The sequence below is a fragment of the Chrysochloris asiatica genome, unplaced genomic scaffold (genome assembly GCF_000296735.1).
Source record: "Chrysochloris asiatica unplaced genomic scaffold, ChrAsi1.0 scaffold00192, whole genome shotgun sequence".
NCBI lineage: Eukaryota > Metazoa > Chordata > Mammalia > Afrosoricida > Chrysochloridae > Chrysochloris > Chrysochloris asiatica.
Window position 1 is genome coordinate 1,685,212 of NW_006408710.1, and position 27,110 is coordinate 1,712,321.

At 41.8% G+C, this 27,110-nt stretch overlaps 1 protein-coding gene across 1 annotated transcript; it reads left to right on the top strand.

Annotated features, from left to right (window-relative positions):
- The first annotated feature begins 19,163 nt into the window (after window positions 1–19,163).
- KCNJ2 (potassium inwardly-rectifying channel, subfamily J, member 2) lies at window positions 19,164–25,964 on the top strand. The gene is made up of 2 exons (XM_006872296.1): window positions 19,164–19,271; window positions 24,336–25,964. Exon 2 carries the CDS (start codon window positions 24,560–24,562, stop codon window positions 25,841–25,843), a length of 1,284 nt encoding a protein of 427 aa, XP_006872358.1. The 5' UTR covers window positions 19,164–19,271; window positions 24,336–24,559; the 3' UTR covers window positions 25,844–25,964.
- Window positions 25,965–27,110: the final 1,146 nt, after the last annotated feature.

Here is a 27,110-nt window from a genome sequence, read left to right on the forward strand (position 1 = left end):
AAGGAAGGATATTGGATTTTGTCAAATGGCTTTTCTGAATCAATCGATATGATCATATGAATTTTTCTTTTTTAATTTATATGGTGGATTGTGTTGATTATTTTTCTAATATTTCATCATCATTACATCCATGGTACGAATCCCACTTGATCATGAAGTGCTATTTTTAGATATGTTATTGAATGCTATGGCTAGGATTTTGTTAAGAATTTTACATCTGTGTTTTTGAGGGATATTGGTCTACAATTCTCTATTTTAGTGGTTTCCTTGCCTGGTTTTGGTATAGGCATTAGCTCTCTTCATAAAATGTATTTGGGAGTTTTCCTTCCTTTTCAGTGATCTGGAATAGTTTGAGTAAAATTGGATGACTGGATGAAATGGTTAAGTAAAAAGAACGGAACAGAAAAAATCAAAGGGCTGTTCAAGAAGGCAAAGTCAATATTATAAGGAAATGTGCAAAAACTTGGAGTTACAAAATCAAAAGGGAAGGGCATGATCAGCAAAGTACTCAAGCTGAAAGAACTGAAGAAAAATATTCAGACCTAGGGTTGCAATATTAAAGGATTCTATGGACAAAATATTGAATGATGTAGAAAGCATCAAAAGAAAATGTAAGGAATACACAGTCACTGAATCAAAAAGACTTTGTCAGTGTCTAATCATTTCAAGAGATAACATATTATTAAGAACCAATGATATTGAAGGAAGAAATCCAAGCTGCGCTGAAGGCATTGGTGGAAACCAAGAATCCAGTAATTGGTGGGATGAAAATTGAAATGTCTCAACAAACTGATGCATCGCTGGAGGCACTCACTCATCTATGTCAAGAAATTTGGAAGACAGCTACATAGCCAACTCATTTCAAGCAATTAATATTTATGAACATTCCAAAGAAAGGTGACTCAACTGAATGTGAAAATCATCAAACAATATCTTTAATATCTTATGCAAGTAAAATTTTGCTGAAGATATTTAAAAAAATCACTGTAGCAATACGTCAACAGAGAACTGCCAGAAATTCAAGCTGGATTCAGAATAGGATGTGGAAGTAGGGAAATGCTACTGATGAAACATGAATCTTGGCTGAAATGAAAGAACACTAGAAAGATGCTTACTTGTGCTACATCGACTCTGCAAAGGCTTTCAACTGTGTAGGTCATGACAAACTATGGATAACATTTCAAAGAATGGGTATTCCAGAACACTTAATTGTGCCCATGTGGATCCTGCCCAAAGACCAAGAGGCCGTTGTTTGAACAGAACAAGGGAACACTGAATGGTTTAAAATCAGGAAAGGTGTGCACCAAAGTTGTATCCTTTTACCATACTTTTTCAAGATGTGTTGTGAGTAAATAATCAGAGAAGCTAGATTAGAAGAAGAAGAAAAAGGTTGAACTAGGATTGGAGAAGACATATACAGATGATACAGCTGTGCTTGTTGAAAGCAAAGAGGACTTAAAATACGTAACTTATGAAGATCAAACACTATGCCCTTCTGCATGGATTGCACCTCAATGTAAAGAAAACAAAAATCTTCACAGTTGAATTAACAAATAACATCATGATAAATAGAGAAAGATTGAAGTTGTTAAAGAATGCATTTTGCTTGGATCCACAACCAACAACTCGTTGAAGCAACAGTCAAGAAATCAAATGACATGTTGCATTAAGCAGATCTGTTGCACAGATCTCTTTAAAGTATTGAAGAGCAAAGAGGTCTCTTTGAGGACTAAGGTGTACCTGACCCAAGCCATGATATTGTCAATAGCTTCATATGCATGTGAAATTTGGAGAATGAATAAGAAAGACCACAGAAGAGTAGATGTATTTAAAATATGGTGGTGGCCAATATATTAAAAGAATATGGACTTCCAGAAGATCAAACAAATCTTATGTTGGGAGAAGTACAGCCAGAATACCCTTTAGAAGTCAGGATGGTAAGACTTCATTTCTAATACTTTAGACATTTTAGCAGGACCCACCAGTTCCTAGAGAAGGAAATAATGTTTGGTAAATTGGAGGTCAGTGAAAAGGATGGTGATCCCCAAGTAGATGGATTTATATAGGGGCAGCAGCAATGAGCTCAAACAATTATGAAGATGTTTCAGGACTGGGCAGCATTTCATTCTTTTGTGCATATGAGTCAGAACCAACTAGATGGCACTGAACAACAACAACCTTCTAGAACCAGGGGAAATGGGATATTTTTGAACTAAAATATCTCACATATCCTCATTTTTGTTTTCTATGGGACTTGTCATGCAGATATATTGCCCTGAATAGTGTGCATAGTCTTTAACTCTGTTTTGGGTCATATTTCACATCTCAGATATTTTCCCATTGTTGTTGTTAAGTGCCTTCAACTCTGTTCTGACTCATAGCGACCCTGTATAGGGTTACCGAGGAGCAGCTGGTGAGTTTGAACCACCGACCTTGCAGTCCAGTGCATTAACCACAGTGCCACACCAAGACTCTATTTGCCCATTAGTTATGCTTAACCCCATGTTTTTCATGAACAAAAGGAAAGTACATGCTTAGAGCAGTGGTTTCATAGTTTTTGGTATATTGCAAGTGCTAGCAAAGTCACTCCACACAGAAAACTAAGTATGGCTGCAAAGAAAACTCTCCTAATGCTGTCGCTTCTGTTTCTTTATGTTCTTCTAGGCTTTCCATTTTAGTTTACTTCTTCATCAGACCTTCAAGTACATCAATAATATTCAGGTATTCCCAAGACCAACTCTTGGCTTTTGGAGATATCTGAGCTCCTGTTGCCAAGAAGTATATTTGAGGTTTTCCTTGAGGAATTTGGGAGTAGGCAGCAAGGAAGGAAGAGGATAGAGATGAAGAAGACAGCGTACCACTGGTGGAACGCCGTCAGAGCAGCTGCTAAGCCGCAGTGTGATCTGTGGGCAATCCAGCCACCCAGTACATCCGTGGCCAGAGAAAAGTGTAGCTTCTTCCTTCTTGTGGTTTCTGATCCTCCTGCTCTCTAGCTGATGGAAAATTCCTAGAGAAGAGAATGGGAAAAAGAGCTGGACAAGGAGCGGGTGGTTGGGTGGGATCTGAGTGGGTGGTGGGAAGAAGCTGAAGCTCAGCTGTTCTTCTCCCTTCCTACTGCCCTGAGGGAATCACCCTCTGAGATCTCAGTTTTACTACTAGCTTGGTCAGTTACCGAAGCTTCTAATGCAGGCCCAGTACCGAGAAGACTGAGGCATCTGCCTAATTCATTCTTTGCATATTTGGTCTTACCCCCAAAGGAAAACAAACAGGATGAGTAACAAACTATTGCTGCTAGACATTCAGCTCACATACTCATGGGTTTATTCCAAAGCTCATATATTTAAACATGTCTCTGTGATGAGTAGATGGCTGCAGACACTTTATCTTAGTAATACAGTGGTCTTAATCTCCTTAGACTAGAGTCCTGGTGTGGCACTGTAGGCTCAGCACTGGACTGCTAACTACCAAGTGGGTGGTTCAAACACACCAGCTGCTCATTGGAAACCCTGTAAACAATGCCTATCAGAACTCCTTGGAAAGTCTATACACAGTGCCTATCAGGACTGACTAGGTGACACTTAACACAGCAATCTCCTCAGAGTGCCTTCCAGAAAAGAAAGAAATCTAATCAGAATACCAGTTTCCAAAGGGATCTGTGGGGGCAGTTAACTTCAAGACAGAGAGGCCAGCTCATAAGGTTATGGTAACTGGTTTTTGGTGTGTGTGTGTGTGTGTGTTTCTTTCTGCAGTTCCAAAGGGGGTAATCATGATAGATTTTTTTCAAAGGATGCAGATCTATCATGGAGACTTATTAGAAAATGTTTTAAGAAAATAGAAGACTGTATTGGTAAGAAAAAACTAGGTCATTTGCACTGCAGACTGGTTTTCAATCATGACAGTGCACCTGCTTATTCTTCAAGGATAGCAAGAGCTGGTATATTTCACTGGAAAATCTCACCCTATCCACCCTACAGTCTGACCTTGCCTCTTCAGATTTCTTTTTGTTCTCCAAGCTCAAAGAACATTCAAAAGGAACACGATTTGAGTCCCTTGAGGATGTCAAAACTGTTGTTTTGATGTGGTCTAAATCAAAGTGCAGAATTCATCGGGGAAGGATTAGAGAGATGGAAACACCACCTTCAGAAGTATATAGACCTAGGTGGGGGGTATGTTGAGAACAGCTTCACATCTTGATATTTTTGTGTAATCAAGGTTTCTATAATTTCATAGCAATACTTTTTGACTTACCATCATATTTCTGTTCCACCACTTTTCTGTTGCTTATCCATACAATCCTCGTCTCATATTTTGTCATAAAAGGGCACAGCTCTCTGGTTGATGAAAGGCAATCTAATGTGGCCCAATCTTTCCATTCAAGCCACTCCAGTGGCTTTTAGCTACTCCGAATTCCTTCTGGAGCCAAGGGCTCTGGCTATCCAAACCATCTCCCTCCCTAGCAAGTTAAGATGAGGACAGAACAGTAATAAATCTAGAACTTGTCAGCCAGAATCAAATCCTCAGAGCCCAGCCACACAAGATTGTTCCTTGTGTTGATAGTTGAGATTAGTTATTCATGATGCAAGGAACTTTTCGGATCCATTTGAAAGAAAAGTCAAGAGTCTGCAGATCCTTGCTAACCAGGAGTTGGTTGGATTTATCTGCAGTGGATGAGAACATGTTATTTAGGGATAATTTTTTCTTTTTTTTTTTTTGACCAGAAACATTAGTTAAGGAGGTTTGGCATTGTTGTTGTTCCTTGCAAGGAAGAGAATAAAAGTGTAATCGCACTAGGTCATGTGTAAATTTATGCTGTTTTTACTGGCTCTTAACCCTTTTCCTTCCAGGAATTGTTAAGCTCCTTTGCAGTAATATATCAGCTCTTGGGCCGTTCTCACCAAGGTTGACTGGTGACGGTAAGGTTCCTCTGTAGACCAACAGAATAGAATTACGTAAGAGGAATAAATACCCTGATATTGGCATAGGGAGGAAATTAGGAAATTCTCATAGAGCATGAACTCATGGACTCTCTCAAGTTGTCCTGGGAGAAAGATCTGTCTTGGTCTGAGGGGGTCGTCAGTGGAGTTAGGGGTCAAATCTTGCAAAAGGAAGCGCTGCACTTGTTACGTTGCCTGACTTGCTGTAGATTAGTCTGTCTTCTAGAGAGACTCTGAAGAGGACCCAGGAAACGGAAGAAGAGAACATCTATCAATGACTAGTTTTCTTTTTCTTCCCTTTCTCCTTTCTGTGGGAGTGAGGTTTATATTCTAATCTATAAATTAACCCACAGTGAATTGCTTTCTATTATGGAGCAAATATTCAAAATATGATTTAAAAAATAAAACTCACTGAACTGCCTCACTTTGTAGGGTTTGGGTTGGTTTTATACTACTGAGTGTGAGTGGTGTTTTCCAGGCATGTTGTTTTGGTAGGCAATGCTTTACTATGGATCCAGGGAAGCAGGAAGTAGGCAGTTTCTAGCTGCATTTCCAGAAATGAACAAAAGGCTACTTGTGGTGGGAAAGCCGTTTTGAGGGCTCCACCTGAATCGCCACCTATGTTCGGGTTCCAATTCCCTTCTTGTAGGACCTGAAATAATTTATGGCTTATGAGGAAGAGAAGTAAATGAAAGTGACTGAAGCATAAGGAATAAACTAATGCCCATGTTTAATTCATTGATGGCACAGCCCAGGGTTATAAAGAGACTTTATAAAGTCCACTAATAGCCTGGGTTTTGAAACTATGGATACGCTATTGATGACTAAGTCTGTTGTGCTTTGATTAGGTAGATGTTCAGATTACATCTGCAAGGAAATACAAACAGCATTTTCATTGTCTTCTACTCTAAGGAAACCGCTAATGTTATGTGTACTTAGCTAATATTTTATGGACATGTTGAAGTGGTGTAGATTCAGAGCTTTGTAGATAGTTTGACTTCTGGAACATACAGCAGATATTGACATTCTCAACTTTGATTCCTTTCCTGTTTGTAATGTATATGAACTATGTGTGCATTGGGGGAGAAGGTTATCTTTCTAAATTGTAAACTGTAATTGGATTCTGTTGTTATTAAGTGATGCTAAGTCAGTTCCCACTCAGAGTGACTCTTTGTGCATCCGAAGAGCTGCTGGTGGGTTTGAACTGCTGATCTGTTGGTTAGTAGACCAGTGTTTATTCTACAGCACCACACTAGTACTCCAGCTGAACTCTGATGTTAAGTGTTATCAAGTCATTTCTGACTCATAGCGTCCCTGTACGGGGTTTCCAAGGACACTTGGGGGTTTCAACTGCTGACCTTGTGGCTCTCAACCTGGTGCTGATCCTACAGAAGTCCTAGACAATATAAAATCAGATTTGTGAAAGCGAATTACTGAGATAAGGGATTTTCAGTTTGACCACTACTTTTGTGTCAGAACTGTGTCATTGCAAATCAAAATGTAACCTTCTTCAAAGCCTCTCAAGAGATCTTAGAGTTTGCCATCATTGGGTCAAGACAGATAACTGTCTGCGTGTATGTGTGTGTTTGTGCGCGCGCGCACAAATGTGTATACGCATATGGGAGGGGGAATATGCATACATGCAAAAATTTCATTATCTTCTAATGCCATTTTTTCACGATCTTTTAAAAAACCCCTTGTAGACTTTGAATTTATTTCCTGCCAACTAATTGATTAAGGACCTTCATTCCTTTTATTAATCCTGTCTTAAAGAAGGACTGCCTTCCTATATCAAAACAATATACAATCAGAGTAATAGCTTTGGGATTTGACCTTTATCCAAGTAAGAAATTATATTGCTATTTTTCAAGGATATGTTCAGAAAGCACTATCACATGCTGTTAATGTGTTCAAGAAGTTTAATATCAGTAACTGGGAAAACTAGCTCTCTTACTTGATATTTTTCTGTTGTATTTTTTTTTCCATATTGAATTACAAGATACAGCATGAGTCTTCATGTATTTCAGCTTACATGCAGGGAAGTGGCAATCAAGTTCAAAAGCAGCATTATTTATAGTGTCGATTCCTGCCTTGCTAAACATGGTGACTCAGTTATGTAAACCACAGAAAATACAAACTTTGAAATGAGATCTTCTTGGCCCATGAAAGAATCAGAAGCTGAAATATCGGTGACAGAATTTAATTTTGTATTTTAAATTCAAAGTTTTTGTATTGCCAATCCTAGAAACATTTCTCTAAAATGCTCATTTATAGCGTGCATTCTTTTGAATGACTGAAACACTTTAAATGGGCTCAGTGTAGCTCAAGTCCCCAAAGAAAAAGTCTTTGGAGCTGACCTTAATTAGTACACTTAAAATATCTAACTATGCCTCTATAAAATGATGTGATTTGCATTTTCTTTTGACAGTCATACAAGCCATTGTTGTTGTTAAGTACTGTAGAATCGGTTCTGACTCATAGCGACCCTGTATAGGATTTATGGGAGCAGAAAGCCTCATCTTTCTCCCATGGAGCAGCTGGTAATTTCAAACTGCTGACCTTGTGGTTCGCAGCCCGATTTGTAACCACTACGCTACCAGAGCTCTTTATAAGCCATTAGTATTATCAGTTATTTGTGAATCATTGATGTTTTGGGTGCTAGTCAAGTCTGGCATTTTACTTTTGTAGAGTTGTAATACAAGACCGATTAAGTGGTAAATACACACAAGAGCTTTGAATATGAAAACATAAATTGATTCAAAGGCTGTAATGAAATGTCACTTGAAGATATGGGCCTACAGAATGCAAACTAGTCAATGAAGGAAAAATAATGCAATCAATTTTGCAAATATTGGTCAAATTTCTTTTTCAAATGGAAGAAATACTCGCACAAGAAACACAAAAACTGAGCCAAACATTTGGAATTAGGTCCTAAAAAGGAGCAAAAGGTCAAGCTTTATATATTATAGAGTTAGGAGAGAAATCACTTAGTGTTAAGGTGGACTTAGTGAATACCTTTGAAAATTCTGATTTCTAGATTTACTTGGTGAGATACAATGGAAGTATATCTCTTCTGTAGAAAGTAGATGAATAAATCTTGGGATTTGGAAATTAGCAGGTTTAGAATCCATATTTACAACTTCCTCTGACATGAAGAATTCTCTTGGAACAGACTTTCTGTAGATCTATTTCTAGATAAATTAAAATTAGGACTGAGGAAAACAGTAAAAACAATAAAAAATAACAGGGTAGAGCTTCAGCCAAAGGCAATGGATGCAGGAAAGACAGAGATTTGCATTCCCACAGCCCTACTTACATCTCTTGTCCTACTCACTTGTTTGTAGATCATTTACGGTCTACAGACTCAACGGTCAACTTCTCAACCTTGTTTTGAAGAGTCTAAAGTTTCGTTCCCATGTAATGTTCAAGCCTAACATCCCTTCATTCATGAAGTGATTCTAATGTGAACCATCAACTGCAAAATACATGTTACTTTTATCCTTTTGCTTTAGGCCAGCCTGCGCTTCTAGATGGAGCTATAACATGGTTCGTAACCTCTTCTGGTACTTTCTTCTTTATTTCTGATGTCAGTACATGATTAGACACTAGTAAGTGTTACATTTTTACAAGGTTTATTGTATATCTATCTATATATCTATAGATATATGTATGTGTATGTTATTCCCCAACTAACGTATTTTACTTACTAATCTATCATTTTCGTTTCGTTGTCATTAGTAACCATAACAGTAGTTAGTATATAAGTAATTTCTGTTGTTTGTTGTTGTTGTTAGGTGCTGTTGCACCAGTTCCAACTCAGAGAGACCCTACGTGCAAACAGAAACACTAACCAGTCCTTCACGGTCCTCACAGTTGTTAAATTTGAGTCCATTTTTGTTGACAGTGTGTCAATATGGAGGTTGAGGATCTTCCCTTTTTCACTGGCCCTCTACTTTTCCAAGCATGACTGTCTTCTCCAGGGACTGATCCCTCCTGATAATATGTCTGAAGTGTCAAAGACAAAGTCTCACCATCCTGGCTTCTAAGGAGCCTAAAGTTGTTGTTAAGTGCCTTTACGTCGGTTCCAAGCCATCAGGATCCTGTATAGGGTATCTGAGGAACAGCTGATGAGTTTGAATCGCTGACCTTGTGGTTGAGTGCTTATCCTACAGCACCACACCAGGACTGCAAAGCACTAGTTACATAATCGCATCATCTTCACTTTTAAGCAGCATTCTGGCTGTATTTCTTCCAAGAAAGCACTGAACTAATGTTTGTTGTTGTTGTTGTTGTTAAGTGCCGTCAAGTCAATTCCAACCCATAATGACCCTGTACAGGGTTTCCGAGGCTGTAAATCTTTACAGGAGCAGAAAGCCTCATCTTTCTCCCGCAGAGCGGCTGGTCGTTTCAAACTGCGGACCTTAAGGTTCACAGCCCGATTCATAACCACTACACTATCAGAACTCCTTGAACTATTGTTTAGGTGGTCACAATGTGTCAGCCCTGTCACATAAGTTGGCTCTAATTGCTATCACAGTCCTTCACAGCTAGTAAGTGACAGAACAAAGCTGTAAATACATATTATTGTTGTTGTTAAGTGCCATCAATTCAGTTCCGATCCATAGCGACCTTGTCTAGGCTTTCCGAGGAGCAGCTTGGTGAGCTTGAACCGCCAACCTTACAGTTCAAACAGCTTTGCGGTCTGGTGCATTAACCCACAGGGCCACACCAGGACTCCATACTAGCTTGACTCAAAGTCCCACCTCTCCCCATCTCATAAAGCTACCACAGTTGTTAGAATCACAGAACAATTTAGAATATCTTTGAAATTCAATGCTTGGAATTTGATTAGAAAGAACTGTCATCAAAACAAAACACCTAAAAGTTCATACCCTTTGACCTAGTAAGTCAATTACAAATGGTATTGTTGAGTCATTAGCGACCCTGAATAGGGTCTCCAAGGGGCAGCTGGTGGGTTTGAACTGCCAACCTTGAGGTTCAAACTGACTTTTGGTTCAGTGCCATACCAGGACTCCATAGAAGTCTAGAACTCTCAAAGTAAGAGATGATGATGAATGTTAATGTATAAGGCGATTACAAAAACAACAAATAAAGTTTTAAGAGTAGGTGATACTTAAAGTATTTTTTAAAACAAACACTAGTTGTTGTCGGATAAACTGCAACTCCAGGCAACCCCAGGAATCCCATAGTAGAGCTTTGCTCCAGGGGGTCTGTTTGGGGATGATTTTTATTTTGCATTTCATCTATGATCTAGTTTCACATTCTCATAGGGTCTGCAATTAACAATAGCCACTGAGTCTCCTAAGTCTGAAAGCATCAATACAATCCTAGCTGCACTCGTATGTTCACAGCACAAAATAGAATTGCACAATTTTTCCTTCATTTAATTTTTCTTAAAGTAACACCTGAACCCCGCCCCCGCTCTCCTCCCCCCACCCCAAAAAAAAATAATAAAATAAAGCTCACCGTTGAAGAACACGGAAACACGTTTCTTCTTCTTCACACTTCAAACTAAACAGTAAATTCATCTGACAGGGCAAACAAGGTCTCTTTAATAATTCATTGCACAGACACAGACACACACTCACACAGAAAAAACAACCTTTATGATGCATAAATATTTTGTTACACCGAATGCAAAAATACTTTCACGTTTTGGTTGTTTGGAAAGAATAAGGACCAGTAAGCAGGAGGGGCGCACTGTGGTGAAGGAAAACATCATGGTGTCAGGGACTTCCTGACAGTTGTTGGCCCATCTGAGAGGGAAATGGAGGACCCTGATTTGGAAAAGAAAACACTGTGTATTTGTTGGGGTTTTGCTGTAGCTACTCCACGGCACATAACAACAACAACAACAACTTCAGCCTGGAAGTGTGTAGGGGCGAGGCCATCAGGGCCAGGGCAGACCCAGTTGCAGAGCTGGGTCCTCACTGGGTGAAGAGCCTGGTTGTTGTTGTTGTTGTTATGTGCCATGGAGTCGGTTCCGACTCACAGCGACCCTGCACAGGGTTTCCGAGGCTGTTAATCCTTACGGGAGCAGAACGCCTCATCTTTCTCCCAAGAGGCAGCTGGTAGTTTCGAACTGCTGACCTTGCAGTTTGCAGCCCGATTCGTAATCACTACGCCACCAGAGCTCCTCTGGGAGCGGGCAGAAAAAGCTATCAGTAGCCAGGACTTGTTGCTATGGTGTCATTAATGTCTGAACAAACCACTCACTTATACATTAAGTTTTCATTTTTTAACTCATGCCAGAAAACATGCAAACTGAAATGCCTCATTTCCTTGACGCAGAGCTACCTAAGTGAGACTGAACAGGAGTTTGGCCCTTGCTTGGTCTCAGTGAGGCCTGGGAGGGGAGGGGGCCCGTCTGAGTGTCCCAGCAAGGTGGTCCCTGAATCCTCCTATGAGGGCTTGGAGAAAAGCCTTGAGGAAGAGGAGAGTCAGGAAATGGACAGAAGTCCACTGAGTCAGGAAGAAGTGGCAGCTAACCACAGGCTGCCTGGGGGCACCACAGTACAGACCCCAAAACAGACTCCCAGGGTTGCTCCCCAGTGGGTAGAAGCTTCAAGCTGCAGTGACAAGACTGAAGAACAGAACTGACAGTATTTCCATCTTTGCTGGGTGGGGTCAGGGGAAGGGTAAGAGCAGTGGCAGCCAGCATGTGAGATCACACGGGTCAGCTCTGTGGTGTAGAGAGGGTAAAGCGCCCAGGCCTCTGGCAGCGCGGGGATCAGAGCTGCCCCGCATCAGGTTATAGGGTCCCATGCCATGAAGTGTGCTCGAGGGAGGAGTGAGCATTGGAGGGATTCTCTGTTGCCATTAGCTTGCTCTTGGCCATCTTGGTACTGGCTTTGGCAAACTCTAGCCTCAGAGTCTGTGGGTTCTCGAGATCAAAGTGAATACTCTGTCTTAATGTGAGCTTGATCCCTTCACACCGCTCCTCCAGGGTGCCACCAGAGCCCAGGCCCATGTCGGTGCCCATGTAGTGCTCAGCCGTCCGGCTTGAGGTTGCTCCCAGAGGATTCTTAACTGTTAATTTTTCAGAAGTAGATCACCAGAGTTGATTCTGGGTGGGCTGGAATCACTAACTGTTCAATTAACTGCCAAGTACTAACTATTTGAACCACAAAGGATTCTTGATTAAAATGATATTAGTATATATTATACATATATATAGAAAAGGGAAAAATTATAATGATTACAGGCTTATGAAGGAAATCGGGATTTATTTTGCTTTAGTTTTTTCATTTTTTCCTTTATTGAAAAAAAAATCTCTTTGACATATGGGCATACTTTACTTTAATAATAAAAAACAAAAGATTTAAACTATTGTCGTTGCTAAGTACCTTCAAGTTGGTTCTGACTCACAGTGACCCTGTATAGAGTTTCTGAGGCAGTGACTGGTGAACTTCAATTGTTGACCTTGCAGTTCAAACTGACACACTTAAAAAAAACAAAACAAAAAAAACTCTGAAAAATCCTAAAACCTAGGTATCTAAGTACATACTCTGCCTTTCAAGAGTATCATTGCACTGTTGTTGACATTATTTAAAATACATTTTGCATTTTTCATAGCATACGAAATGCTCCTTAAATATCTATAACGGTGACCAGCTTTGTGCTGTGTGGTGGCTGTGTGGTGTTAGAATTGGGAAAAGATTGAAGGAGGGAGGATGAAGGTGAGTCTTTGTAACCCCAACCAAATGACTGGGTTGTTAAAGTGCTGTCATTTCTGACTCATGTTGTTAAATTCTGTCAAGTCGGATCCGACCCATAGCAACCATGTATAGGGTTTCCAAGGAGCAGGTGGTGAGCTTGAACCACCAACCTTGCAGTTCAAACACATTAGCTTTGCAGTCTGACGCATTAACTCACAACGCCACACCAGGACTCATTGGTTGGTTGGTTGGTTGGTTATGTGCCATGGAGTTGGTTCCGACTCACAGTGACCCTGTACAGGGTTTCTGGGGCTGTAAATCTTTATTTACAGAAAGCCTCATCTTTCTCCCATGGAACCACTGGTAGTTTCGAACTGCTGACCTTGAGTTTCGCAGCCCGATTCATAACCACTATGCTACCAGAGGTCCTTTGATCCAAACTTGTGACCTATTGATTCTTAATAAACCCCATAACTGTGAGTATGATCTGTGAGTTTTATGTGGTCATTGGAAGGAATTATCCAATCCAGCACAGAAGTAGAGGGTGCCATGAGATGGACAGTTGGTGTCGGACTTGGTATAAAGATTAGAGAGTGGAGGTGTGTCTGACCTCTACGTCATAGGAATCCGTCTTGGGATGATGCTGATGATGTTAGACTAAGGCAGAAGCATTCCTCCTGTCATTGATACATACTGGCACACTCAGAAGCTTTTGATTTTTCAGTTCTGGAAAGATCCAATCTGTCTTATGATCCCCTAAAGAGACATTACTAAAACAGAGCCGTTCTCACAGGTGCTGTTAGACATGGCTTCAGTACTTAGCTGTGGCACCATTTCTTTGAAAATATTTCTCACTGGGTTGTGGACGGGGACTGTGGATTTGGGGCCAGACTCACCGTGTCCCGGCCATGGTCAATGATGTGGTTTGTGTCTCTGTTGAAGCCAATCATTTTCAAAGACTGTTTTTTTGTTTCCTTTCCTTCCTCCCCCTTGCCTGCCTGTCCTTCCTTTCCTTGTGTTCTTATTGACATGTTCATGTAATAGAGACCTACAGTGTAATGTACCAGAGAAATCCCTAACTATGAGTACGCTAGCCTAATACTGTTGTTATGTTGTTAAGTGCCACAGTATCAGTTCTGACTCATAGTGACCCTCCCTGTATTGGGTTTTCCAGGAGCAGCTGGTGGTTTTGAACCATCAACCTTTTGGTTAGCAATCCAGTGCTGATCCTACAGTGCTGCACCAGGAATTCAGCTTTTAATAAATTGTCCTTTCAACTTACTAGCCGCTCTTTGGGAACCCTATATAGGGTCACTATGAATCGGGACTGACTTGATGGCATTTAACAGCAACATTATTATACAACAATACTACTAAGCCCCTGGTGTGGCAATGTAGGATCAGCACTGGACTGCAAACCACAAAGTCAGCAGTTCAAATCCACCAGCTGCTCCTTGGAAACACTGTACAGACAGAGTGACTTTGAGTTGGAATCGACTCAACTGAACTTAAAACTAAGGCAGGACCACCACCCCCCCACTCTCCCCCTCCACACACATAGTGGAGGGATGAGTCTAGATATAATGTGTGCTTTTTTCTCATGGGAATCCTGAAGTGGCACCGTCAGATAGGTACTTGACTGCAAGGTCAGTTTGAACCACAAGGTTGACAGTTCAAACTCACCAACCACCCCTCAGAAACGTTATACAGGGTTGTTATGAGTCAGAACTGACACAAAAGCACTTAACAACAACAACAACAACAACAACATTTTCTCACAAGGCTATTCTTTTAAAGAAGTCCCTGGGCAAAACAAATGGTTAACCAAAGGTTGAAGGTTCGAATCCACTAGGGATTCCTCAGAAGAACCTCCTGGAGATCTCCTTCTGAAAACTGGCCACTGGAATTTCCATGAAGCACAGTTCTACTCTGATACACCTGGGCTTACAGTGAACTCAATGGCGACGGGTTATTCTTTGAACCAAGGAACTGTGCCTGTGGCGGCTGAGTGGTACAAAGAAGGAATCTAAAGTTGTCGCCCATTATGTTTAAGAGAGAATATTGTGGATATATATATAATCTTCCACAAAGAGTACGGATGAAGTGATCTATTGACATGCTCGTGTGGATATACTCTTCTACAAAGATGAAATGATAATGTAGATATATATTCTTCCACAAAGAGCAAGGATGAAATGATCTATTGACATGCTAGTGTGACTATACTCTTCTATCAAGAGTACAGATGAAACAATCCTCATGATCATTGTGTTAAGAATCATAATAATGTAGGGCCCCACTCTACAAGAACTATGGTCCTTTTAGAGTGTAATCATCTCCTCCACATGACATCAGTGAAGTCCTCCAGAGCATGACAGAGGAAGTTATTTGCCATGTAATATGTTGGCTTCTTTAAAAGGGTAAACTTCTTAGAGAACAATGTCATAGTGTTGTTGGTTTTTATATATTTCACAGACAATAAAGGGTATATTAGTAGACTTCCTAAGCACTCAGCAAATACTTTTCAATGACTTTAAAATAAGGATTGCTACCAGTATGGGAGTCATGGTGTGGTGCTGTGGGTTAATACGCTGGACTGTAAAGTCAGTTGGAATGGCGAGGTGGGTGGTTCAAACTCACCAGCTGCTCTTTGGAAACCCTATACCGACAGGGTTACTATGAGTTGGAACCAACTCGAGGGCACTTAACAACAACCAGTGTGGCAAGTAAAACTGAGTCATTTTCACAGCCAGAGTTGTTTTTCAATAGATAAGATGATATTCAGTATTTTAAAATGCAAGAATAGATGATAGCTTGTCCTCAGAGGAGCAGACTGCAAGCTCTTCCTGTCTACATTACAAGCCAGCCTGACTTTTATATACATTTGTGTCACTGTTCAGGAAATTCGTAAGTGGTTCTCAATACCTGTTGTTCATACCTGCTATGCTTATTGGCCTCCAAGTTGATTCTGACTCTTAGTAACCTTGTGTGTTCAAAGTAAAATTGCTCCAGAGGGTTTTTAAGGCTGTGACCTTTCAGAAGCAGCTTGCCAGGCCTCTCTTCCGAGTTGATTCTGAGTGGGTTTGAACCCCCGACCTTTGGGCTAGTCATTTGCTCCACCCATAATACCTGCTGTTAAGTGCTGTCGAGTCGATTCCAACTCATAGTAATCCTCTATAGTGTTTCCAAGGAGCGGCTGGTGGGTTTGAACTGCCGACCTTTAGGTTAGCAGTCTAGTGCTGATCCTACAGTGCAACACCAGGACTGCTCTTAACACCACATAGATACAAATACCAGGGACATCTCAATCTTTAGTACCTGCAGACCTAGATTGCATAGATGGCAAATGGCAGCCTGGAAATATGTCTAATTGCTGGAGAACTTTGTTTAAGTGCAAAGCAAAGAACTGGTGGAACAATTGCCCTCTGTGTCACCCAACCCTTCAAAATCTGACCACAGATGTAGATTGTGACTAATATTTGGCTCTAATATTATAGGTGGTTATTGTGGAGGGAATCAGTAAGAGCCTAATTGTCATTTCCTTGGAAAAAATGTCTCCACAGATGGATTCCAGCACCCTATTGTACCAGTGCCCAAAGCTAATGGGGCTTTTTGCTAAATAAGGACTGATTCAGCCAAAAAGATAGACTCTGACTAGAGAAATCAGGATCATGAGCCACTCCAAAAAGCTTATTTCCCCAAGCATAGGATGCTTTGGAACACTAGAATCTTCTTAATAGGGACACTGTGAAAAGTAATTTATTAATTACATTTTACAATTTTTCCTTTTAAAAATTAAGCCCTGGGCCTGTGCATTTTAAAAAGTCTCATTACTTATAAAATTTAACCATTCCTGATTTTGTGGTTAGCTAAATAATCAAGATAAAAATTCTACCCAGATTGGGAAGCTCCTTGTTATAAAATCATTAACTCCTTTCAAATCTTGGATAGTCAAAAATAAAATAAGCCTTGTTACAGATCCTTCTGTGGAAATGAGAATGATAATAATGGAAAAGACTGGATAAAATGGTAAAGACTGGGATATAGTTATTACTCCTACTCCTATCTAACTACTTTCATACAATCCACTGTAACCTTTGTATTTCATTTAAAGATGTTCCAATCATATATAACAATGTTGTTAGGTAGTGTGCTGGTGGTATGTGCCCTGGAGTTGATCCCGACGACCCTGTACAGGGTTTCTTTCCGAGGCTGTAAATCTTTAGGGTGCAGAAAGCCTCATCTTTTTCCTGTGGAACCGCTAGGAGTTTGGAACTGCTGACCTTGAGGTTAGCAATCTGACTCTTAACTACTACACTATAATCAGCCTGAACTTCAAAGTGAGACAATTTTCATCCAAGTTCCAGAAAGAAAAAAAAAGGGGGGACATTTCTTTGTGTGTGAGGCTGGTTTTCAAAGACAGCTCACTTACCTGAAAATAAAAGCCTTGCTTTTCTTAATTCACAGAGTTTGGGAAATTCTTAGCAGAAAATTCTCACAGAGACCAGCCACTGAATTAAAATGAAGAAGAGGAAATGTATCCATGATTAATTTCCTTTTCCATTTAGGTTTAGTAATGTCTTAAGACCACTTCTATACAATAGGTTTGCTATGAGCCTGACTCGACTTGACTGTAATGAGTTTGGGTTGGATTTGGCCTGTTTGAGAGATGAAATTCATTAGGGACCACATTCTGGAATTGTTTTGAACTGGAGTGAGTGGCTAGCAATCTCTGCCCTTTGTCTATGTCAACGGCTGCTACCTTCAGTGCCTATCAGTTCTGAGCTCCTGTCTGGATTGGGATGTATCCATTTTACAGAGTTAACTCATGCTGATTATAAATAATGCATGACTTGGTAGATGTGAAACTAGACCTCCCCTGCATGAAACATTAGTCAATCCTACGTTCCCAGCTTTAAAAGGTAACGATGAGTTGGTAAGAGGGCTTCGAGCAGGCTGAAGAGCAGCTGATCAGCAGATGGAATGCAGCAACGCAGTGAGCAGCACCGCAGGATGCACGGAAGACACCACATCCTTTACATTTAAGTATTTTGTTCAGCTAGGAAAAGACACACACTTGCTCATTCAGGATTACTTAACACAGAGCTGTAAAACCTAAGTGTATCTCACCAGCACCTCCTAGGGGCAGTGTGAGGATATGAAGCGCAGACTAGCTAAGACCCTCTTTGAATTGTCGGTTTCACCTTCGCCACGCTCAAAACCACCATCTGGCCAGCGCCACCCAGGACAGGAGCCAGTTTGTTGCAGTAGTTTGGAGACTCAAGGAGGCCTTTAGATATTTAAACAAATGACACACAAGAAAGAAACATTTGATCGCTGAGGAAACAAAACACTTAAAGGAAAAAAAAAGGAAAGAACAGATTTCAAACGCACTGAAAGGAAAAGGCTCTTAATTGTGCTTAAATGTCCTTTAAGCGCAAAGCTTTTCCAAGCCCCTAAGTACTCTAAGACACTAGAACTTATTCAATACACACACACACACACACACACACACACACACACACACACACACAGGGACTAAGTGCAGTTTTCCAGGGTCTAGTCCAGTTAATACCGAGGACTACCCAGGGTTTGGGAGTCTCTGAAGGGAAGGCAGAGCTGCTGGTTTGTAGGAGTTGCTTCCCAGAGAATTCATTACTGTCTAGCCACTCTGATTTTAGATCCACAGAGCGTGCCGGGGGTGGTGGAGGAGGAGGAGGAGGGCGGACACGGCGAACCAGCAGTTCACGCTTCAGGCAAACTTAGGCTCCTTGTAAGTAATTCACCAACCGTCTAGAGAGGCAATCATCAAACAGCTGGGCAATTGCCACACTTGGGGCCGTGCGCGTGTCCGTCTTGCTAGGTTCTGCGTGCCCATCTGTCCCCATCCCTTGATCCACTTCACTTGCAGCTCCTCTGAGCACCGTCTCTTCCTCCGGGGGTCTTGGGTGGGGGTGGAGTGGGTTTAGGACTCCGAGAAGGAGGGCGTGGGAGACATGCCCGGACTACCATGCAAGCTTCCCCTGCAGCTTCCCTTCTAAGGCACCTCGCAGGACCCTCGAGGAGCAAGCAGAGCACAGTAGCCTCCTCCGGGGGCAGGAAAAAAAAAAGGGGGAAGCGTGGGGCTGGAAGAGGGGAAGAGGGGGAGAGGGGGAGGAAGTCTTGCCCAAGGCCAGGCTGCAATTAAATCGCCTCAGAAGCCCGGCCACTGGGCTTCCCACCTGCTGCTGTCCCAGCTGGGACGCCACTTCCTCCTGCCCAGCCCAGTCCGGCCCCCAGCCCGGCTCAGGCTCAGCGGCTGGCGGGGGAGGAACGGCAGGCGGCAGGTTCTCAGCGCTTGGCAGCGGCGCCGCCTCGGGTGCAGCATCCTCCCCGCCCCGTCGCGCTTCCCCAGGCTGGCCGCGCTGCAATTGGCCGACCGTGGCTGGGGGCGGAGCCAGGCGGGCCGGTATCTCCTGGACCGCCTCAAAAGAGCCCAGGATACTGCACAGCGCACTGGAGCCGGGACCAGCGCGCAGCCTGCCCTGACGCCGGCCAGCTGGGGCTTGGAAACTCTCGTCCGCTTTGGCTCCCTCGCTTTGACAAACGACTGGATCTTATATGCCTGTGTACCCCCCTATTTCCACTCCATGCCCCCATGCTTCTGTGCCAGCAACAGGTAAGGGCTGCTTGTGTGTTTGCCTTCCTTCTGTCTCACTGCTTGGGTGTCCTGGGGTGTTGGGCAGGAGCGGTTGTCCTTAACCCTCCTCCAGAGGTGCCCAGCTGTCATGTTGCTGGAGTGCTCACTCACGCACGCTCCTGAGTTTCAGATCATGCCTATAGAGTTTGTGTGAGCCCAGGAACATCCTTAGAGCTAAAAATACTGAGACATGCTTGGAACAGTTGAGCAATCGAAGCAGATCTGTCTGCAGCATCTGTTTGTGCTCATAACTTCCAATGCACCAGCTGTAGCGAGATACTGAATTTGGAGGCTGGAACGAGGAGTCTGTGTGTGAGTCTCTCTCGAAGGAAAAAGCCAGGGGCGAGGTCTAAAGCGTTGGTCCCAGTCTTGGCAAGCCTTGAGACTCAACATTATTGTTGATCCTTCGCGTCTGTCTTGTTATTTATTGATTTATTTTTGTCATTGCTTCAAGTGTAAGCTTTGAGTTCCAGAGTGAGAGTCTCGAAGTTGCTTTGTTGGCTATGAGAGTTGGATTTGAGCCTGCAGACTGCAAAACTTTCTCTGCATATGTCGCTCTCGCCTAAGCTAGTTGCTATTCTTCTTGATAATTGTATGAATACTAACTGAAGACAGTGTGGTTTCAGGGAAACACAGTGGTCAGAATGGCTTGATTCTGCAATAATATTGCATGATAACATTAAGTCATCATGAAAGTTGAAAATATATATATGTATTAGAGATAGGAAGTAGCCCGTTTAAAGTCTGTGCTTTGGTGAATCTATGAGTAGCCTGGTAACAGGGTAATCTTGGAGGTTTTCGTGACATCAGAATTGATCTGTGAGGAATTAAGGCAGTCTTTGAAAACCTGTTTTGGATCTGCAAAGAAAGCGAACAGTTTTTACACCTTAACAATTAAAAGGCAGTTTGATTGATTTCCCTTTGCTAATTCCTGTAGCATGTCTTCCATACATTAACTTTTCATTTGTCAGTTTCTCCTTCCTCACTTCCACACCCATCCCAAGGATTTTACTTATATTTTCCATGATCTGGAAAAATCTTGCTGGTCTGACAGAGCAGAAGACATTTTTTTCAAAGATGGTGGGAGAGGTGAGGGTAGGGCCCAAGGTGGGAGAAGTGAGGGTAGGGGTCAAGGTGATTTCACTTTGCTTTCTGCCCCTTCTCTTCCCATGTTGGTTTTATGTTATTACTATCTATAAAGACTGTTTTTATCTAGACTCGTGAGAATTTGACATTTTGGGTTGGAAAAGAGCATGGAGAATTTTTACATCCTTCAAACCATTTTGTTGTCAGTATCTCTGGTCAGTTCTAAAATCCTCCTATGACTTTTGAGGAGCGTGGAAGATTCATTAAAGGTCACTACATCTTTACCTCAACAGATGGACTCATGTTCCAAGGTTGGGCTTGTTTTGTGTGTATTTTTGTTTAGTGAATATGCATATGTGTCAGCATATGCAAATACTGAGGCATGCAGCCTCCATTGTGGGGTATAGATGTTCTAGTGTTCACATGGATAAATGAGTATTCCTCCTTCCGCCCCTCCCTGCCTCTCCCAGCTCCCCCTTCCCACTGTTTACTGATCTTCTAAGAGGTTGCTTTGCGAGCATTTGTGCTCACATGGCAACATGTGCCCAGAGCACACCCGGGCTGGTCTATATGGCGTCAGCTGGGGAATAGCTGCTAGAAACACTCATTAGCCGACCTCTCTCTCAGCCCAGCACACTCTTTTGCTACCTCTGTTCCTATCCTCTGGCAGAAACTTTCTGATTTATTAAGCAACCACACCATAGGATGGGGCATATTTATTTCTTATAATTACATTTTTTTCTAGGTTTTTTTTTAAACCATACAAGAAATCGTTCCTATGTAGTAAAAAGATTTTAGATTTCCCCATTTATTTCATGTGACCTGTGTGACCTTGTGTCTATTCAGAGCTCTCTCTCCTTTACCATGTACCTCAGATACTAGTTTTTCCATGGCTTATGCTTAATTTTGGCTCAGCCTATAAATAGTCTTAACATGAACAGCACACCACATGTAACCTCTCAGTTTCCCAGAAATATTTTCTACATCATTGGTTATGGCCTGGGTAAAATGATTATTTATTTCCATTCAATTTCTATCTGGCCCCTTACATATTTTGGCAGAAAGGGAATTTTTTTTTTTTCTCTTTCTTCTTCTTACCATTCATCAAATCCAATATTGATTTTCCTGAGTTGTATAAATCGAAGCAAATTACTCAGTGTGCTCATCTACTTTTGATTGAATATTTCTTAAGAAATAATTATAATTCAATGTATAAAATAGAGTTCCATGAAAGCTGTATTCCTAATGAAGGTTTTCCAATACAGATGCCCATATATTGGCAATTACTAATGAAAGGATTCGGAAGTTTCTATTTCCCTAAAGGCAGCTGAGTAGGTTCATGGGAAAGCCAGTCATCTTTAATAAAGTATTAAGACAGTGACCCCATCAAACTCGGGCAGTTTCCAGATTTTTGCTATGTAATTAGCTCCACAGGAATTGAATATATGTAGTCTGTGCACACACAGTTTTTGTTTAGGGGTATCTCATTTTCTAAGTAGCAGCATATTTTCATTTAGCCAAGAAACCTTTATTTATTTTTTTTCCTCCTGAGCAGAAATGATAAAATTTGTAACACTTCTTTGCTTCTGGACTGATCTTGTCATTAGCAGCGGAATTCAGGCAATGATAATAGTAGCTCAGTACAGGTTCATTTCAAGGTTCTCAATGTGGAAAGCTGTTCGTAAACCAAAACACACTGCCATCGGCTCATTTTGGCCCTGCAGAACAGAGGAGAACTGCCCCATAGACTTTCCAAGGCTGTAAATGTAAATCTCCACAGAAGTAGACTGACTTCTCTTTCTGCCCATAGCGGAAGCTGATCGGGTGTGATTTCTGGAATCCAAACACATGTCCAAGGGTCAAGATTTTTGGAGTCTTTAGATTCCATGTGGTTCTGAGATTGTAATCTTTCAACATTAATCCATCTGTTCAGGTACAGATGGAGTGGCCTTTAATCAGTGTTTGTTTACGCTCCTCAAACATCATACTTTAGTCTGGAGAGAAGACAGAAATAAATCAGGAAACATTTGTGACTATCTACTCCTGGTAACTCACAGAGAAGATTTCTGTTGAATTATAAGAGACTTCCTTGATATCAACTTATAATAAAAGTTGGGACTCCAGAGCTTCCTTTTTTGTTTGAAAGTACACCTGCATTTGGTATCTGCATCTCTCTGTGTTGAAAAACGTGGTCATTTCATCTGAGCCGGAGTCAACTGAAATCCCTGTTAAAAGAAATGCCTACCAAGTATAGGATCTAGAGCCCTGAGGAAGAAGAGTCTTGCTCCTTTTGTCCAAGTGAAAGAAGGGAAGCAGACAAAACATTGAAGCAGGTGGAAGGTTAGAAAGACGTAGTCACTTCTTGTTATAAACTAATTCAAAGGCACTTTCAAATCGGGCATCATTTAGGTGTCAAAAGCTGCCAAAATGTAACACACATTGCAATTTTCACAGATGACTAATCTCAGGAAAAATGTGTTGAGGCACATTCTTGCATAATAACTTGGATGCAGAGAGAGAAGTCAAAAGACTGTACAAGACATTTTTTAGGGTATTGCACCTTGTTTCTCTCTGAGGGACTATCCAAAAACTAGATAAAAGGTTTTCATTGTTGATTCGTGGCTGGCCTACAGAAATCCATTCTATTAACTGCTTAATCTTCATGTGATGGGGGAGAAAAGAGAGCTGAGATCTCATTATCAGGGATTCCAGCACAGTCTTGACCCTGTGCGCTTGTTCTTCATTATCCCCCTGAACAACAGGCGATGGCTAAGGTTCTTGGAAAAGTGCATATTCTCTTTTGCTGATGGGCGTTTTGTTGTAATAATTTTGTTCATTGAACCGTGGTAAAGACACAGGCTTTTGTTAGCTAGTCAGATGAAAAGCAGTTCCTTCGTAGCGAAGATGGAAATGGAAAGCCAATCGTTTTTACCTAATGGAGACTCTCAGACAAGAGGAGAAAACGGAACACTACTATTTGTTCATGTTCAGGAAAAGTGAGTGTCTTCTGTATAGAAACAGACTGCAGATAACAGCACTCGCAGTAAAAGTCAGTGGTCTGACATGCATCGTCTACTCTTAAAAAGTTTGCTGTCTTTGAAAGCACACTGAATTGGAACCTACCAGATGAGTTCCTGCTTTATCTCAATTCACTAAAGACTTGGTCCTTTAGCACCAAGGTGCTTCTACCCAGCAGTCCCATCCCTGGAGAATGTCAGGACTCTTATCACTAGGCAACAGAATTGCTCTCTATCCCCTGGAGCAAACCTTGCCTTCAAGACAGTGTTACTAGCACTAACAGAGATGCTATCAGGATTTCTGCATACTGGTTTCCTGGAGGATGCCAAGCCAAGAGATGGAGTCTGCCTCAACATTATCCAGAAATTGGGATCCAGTTCCAGTGATGAGTAGGGCTGTCTGCTCGGTTTGATCATTTAAACAAAATAGTTGGCAGCATCTGATGACAAGGGTTCTAATAGTCCTTGCAGAAAACTCAGTGAGTATGCATATGCTGCATTCCTGTGAAGAGCTCTCTTAGTCTTTCCTAAGTCTTAATGCTTCTTGACACATTTAAGAATCAGAAAGGCATTCTCTGGCTTAACAGCTTGGGAAGGCAAAAGAAAAGCTTAGGAGGGAAGGGGAATCCACCTGCAAAATACAACATCCCCAATCCAAGAGTATTCCAAAAAATAAGATCGAATGAGCATGAAATTTTGGTTGAAAGACTGCCACGTGCACAAAAAAATGCAAACCAAACTGACCTATGTTTTACGACTGTATACAAATAAAGTGAAACAAAGTTCAGGGTCCAAAGTGGGGGCGGAGGAATTTATAATCCAATGTAGAGTCGATCTCTCTATATCTGACACCTTGTCTTATTAGGAAGTATTGTTTAGACAGTAGAACCCTTAATAATGGCTTATTTTATGATGAACCCTCTCTCTATTTTTCTTGCAGGACACGTTCTCTGGGTGTCAGCTGAGTTATTAAGATAACTCTGCACGTCAGTAGATAGTCCTTGGTAGACTTCCAAGGTTCCTGGAGACTTCCATCTCACCTCTTTTTTTTTTTTTTTTTTGGTGTGTGTCCTCACTGAACATTCAAAACTGTTTCTCCAAAGGGTTTTGCAAAAACTCAGACTGTTTTCCAAAGCAGAAGCACTGGAGTCCACCACAGAAGCGATGGGCAGTGTGCGAACCAACCGCTATAGCATTGTCTCTTCAGAAGAAGACGGCATGAAGTTGGCCACCATGGCAGTTGCCAATGGCTTTGGGAATGGAAAGAGTAAAGTCCACACTCGACAGCAGTGTAGGAGCCGCTTTGTGAAGAAGGATGGCCACTGCAACGTCCAGTTCATCAACGTCGGGGAGAAGGGACAACGGTACTTGGCTGACATCTTTACCACGTGCGTGGACATCCGCTGGCGGTGGATGCTGGTTATCTTCTGCCTGGCTTTCGTTCTCTCGTGGCTGTTTTTTGGCTGTGTGTTTTGGTTGATAGCTTTGCTTCATGGGGATCTGGATGCCACTAAGGAGAGCAAAGCTTGTGTGTCTGAGGTCAACAGTTTCACGGCTGCCTTCCTCTTTTCCATCGAGACCCAGACAACCATAGGCTACGGCTTCAGATGTGTCACTGACGAATGCCCCATTGCCGTTTTCATGGTGGTGTTCCAGTCAATTGTGGGCTGTATCATCGATGCCTTCATCATTGGCGCCGTCATGGCGAAGATGGCAAAGCCGAAGAAGAGAAACGAGACTCTTGTCTTCAGTCACAATGCTGTGATTGCCATGAGAGATGGCAAGCTGTGCTTGATGTGGCGCGTGGGCAATCTTCGGAAGAGCCACTTGGTAGAAGCTCACGTTCGAGCGCAGCTCCTTAAATCTAGAATTACTTCGGAAGGGGAGTACATCCCCCTGGATCAAATTGACATCAACGTCGGGTTTGACAGTGGAATTGATCGTATATTTCTTGTGTCCCCGATTACAATCGTCCATGAAATAGATGAAGACAGCCCTTTATATGATTTGAGTAAACAAGACATTGACAATGCAGACTTTGAAATTGTTGTGATACTTGAAGGCATGGTGGAAGCCACTGCCATGACAACGCAGTGTCGTAGCTCTTACCTGGCAAATGAAATCCTTTGGGGACACCGCTACGAGCCTGTGCTCTTTGAGGAAAAGCATTACTTCAAAGTAGACTATTCAAGGTTCCACAAAACTTATGAAGTCCCCAACACTCCCCTTTGTAGTGCCAGAGACTTAGCAGAAAAGAAATATATCCTCTCAAATGCAAATTCATTTTGCTATGAAAATGAAGTTGCCCTCACGAGCAAAGAGGAAGACGATAGTGACAACGGACTTCCAGAAAGTACTAGTACAGATACCCCCCCTGACCTAGACCTTCACAACCAGGCAAGTGTACCTCTAGAACCCAGGCCCTTACGACGTGAATCAGAAATATGACTGTACTGACTCTTTCTCTGGAATATTTACTTTAAAACACCGTCAGTTGGTCAAAGGCCCAAAGCAGTTATACAGACGACGGTACTGGTGAAAAGGTGGGTCAAAGCGAGCGGCCACAGTGACTGAGACGAACACGAAACACCAAGGTGTCGAAGAAAGACTGTGAGCTCGAAGAGTCACGTAAAGCACTAAACATGTCTCTGCATGACTTGATGGCACATATATGTTGTAGGATAAGTGATGGGTTTTCATGTTTTGTTTTGTGTTTTGACAAAACTTGAACTTGCAGGCAAGCGGACAAGCCTTGGTTGGGTATTTAACATATCCAGCACGCTTCTCTTTAGGGAACAAGAATGTTTTTAATGGCATAACAAAGGCCTTAATTTTTGAAAAGCTGCTAACTACATGAGCACAAATTGTATTTTTGTGGCAGTGTAGTTTTTCTTTTGTGTAATTTAAAAGTCAGTGTTGAGCTTTGCTCAAAGCTCTTGATGCGCTTCGAAGTGGCAAGTATTTGGCTATTAGCTGCCAAAACAATAGCCTGATTTTTTGAGGCCAGTAATTTGTTTGCTAGAATTGATTTCTCTCTCTCTTTCTCTCTCTCTCTCTCTTCTGTGTGTGTGTCTTTGGTTACATCGGGCGTTATGTAACACTAGCCAAATGGTAGCCTCCACGTTTTTATTTTTTTTTTGTCTTCTCCCCTCCATAACGTTAATGGGTTATCTCAAATTTTAAGTTACACTATAGACTACCTAAAATGAATACCAAAGATAATGCACAATTTTGCACAGTGGAGCTTGTACTAAAAAGGAAACAAAGCCCCCACGGGCTGCCTTGGGATCAAGAGACAATAACAGTGAACCTCAGTAAGAACTTGCACCTTAGTCAGAACATAGAGCATTGCACACAAATAAACAAGTCTTATAATAAGTGCAGTTGTTTCTAATGTATTTTCTTTCATGGGACTTTCTTATTATTGAAAGAGGAAGAGGAAAAGGGAAGTAAAATTTGCACATGCGTGCTGACACACATACACACCACACGTACAATATAAGCATCTTTTCTTCCCTGCTAGCTAATGCTGGCCAAGCTAAAAAAACAAACAAACAAATCAAGTGATGGTGATGTGCTAATTAGGTATCCCCATTTTGCACATCACATAGAATTTATTGTACCAGATAAGACCCTGGTAAAACTGAGCTGAAGTTTTCAGAACTGAACCATCCAGCATGAAAGATGTTAAGTGTCGTCAAGTCGGTTCCGACCC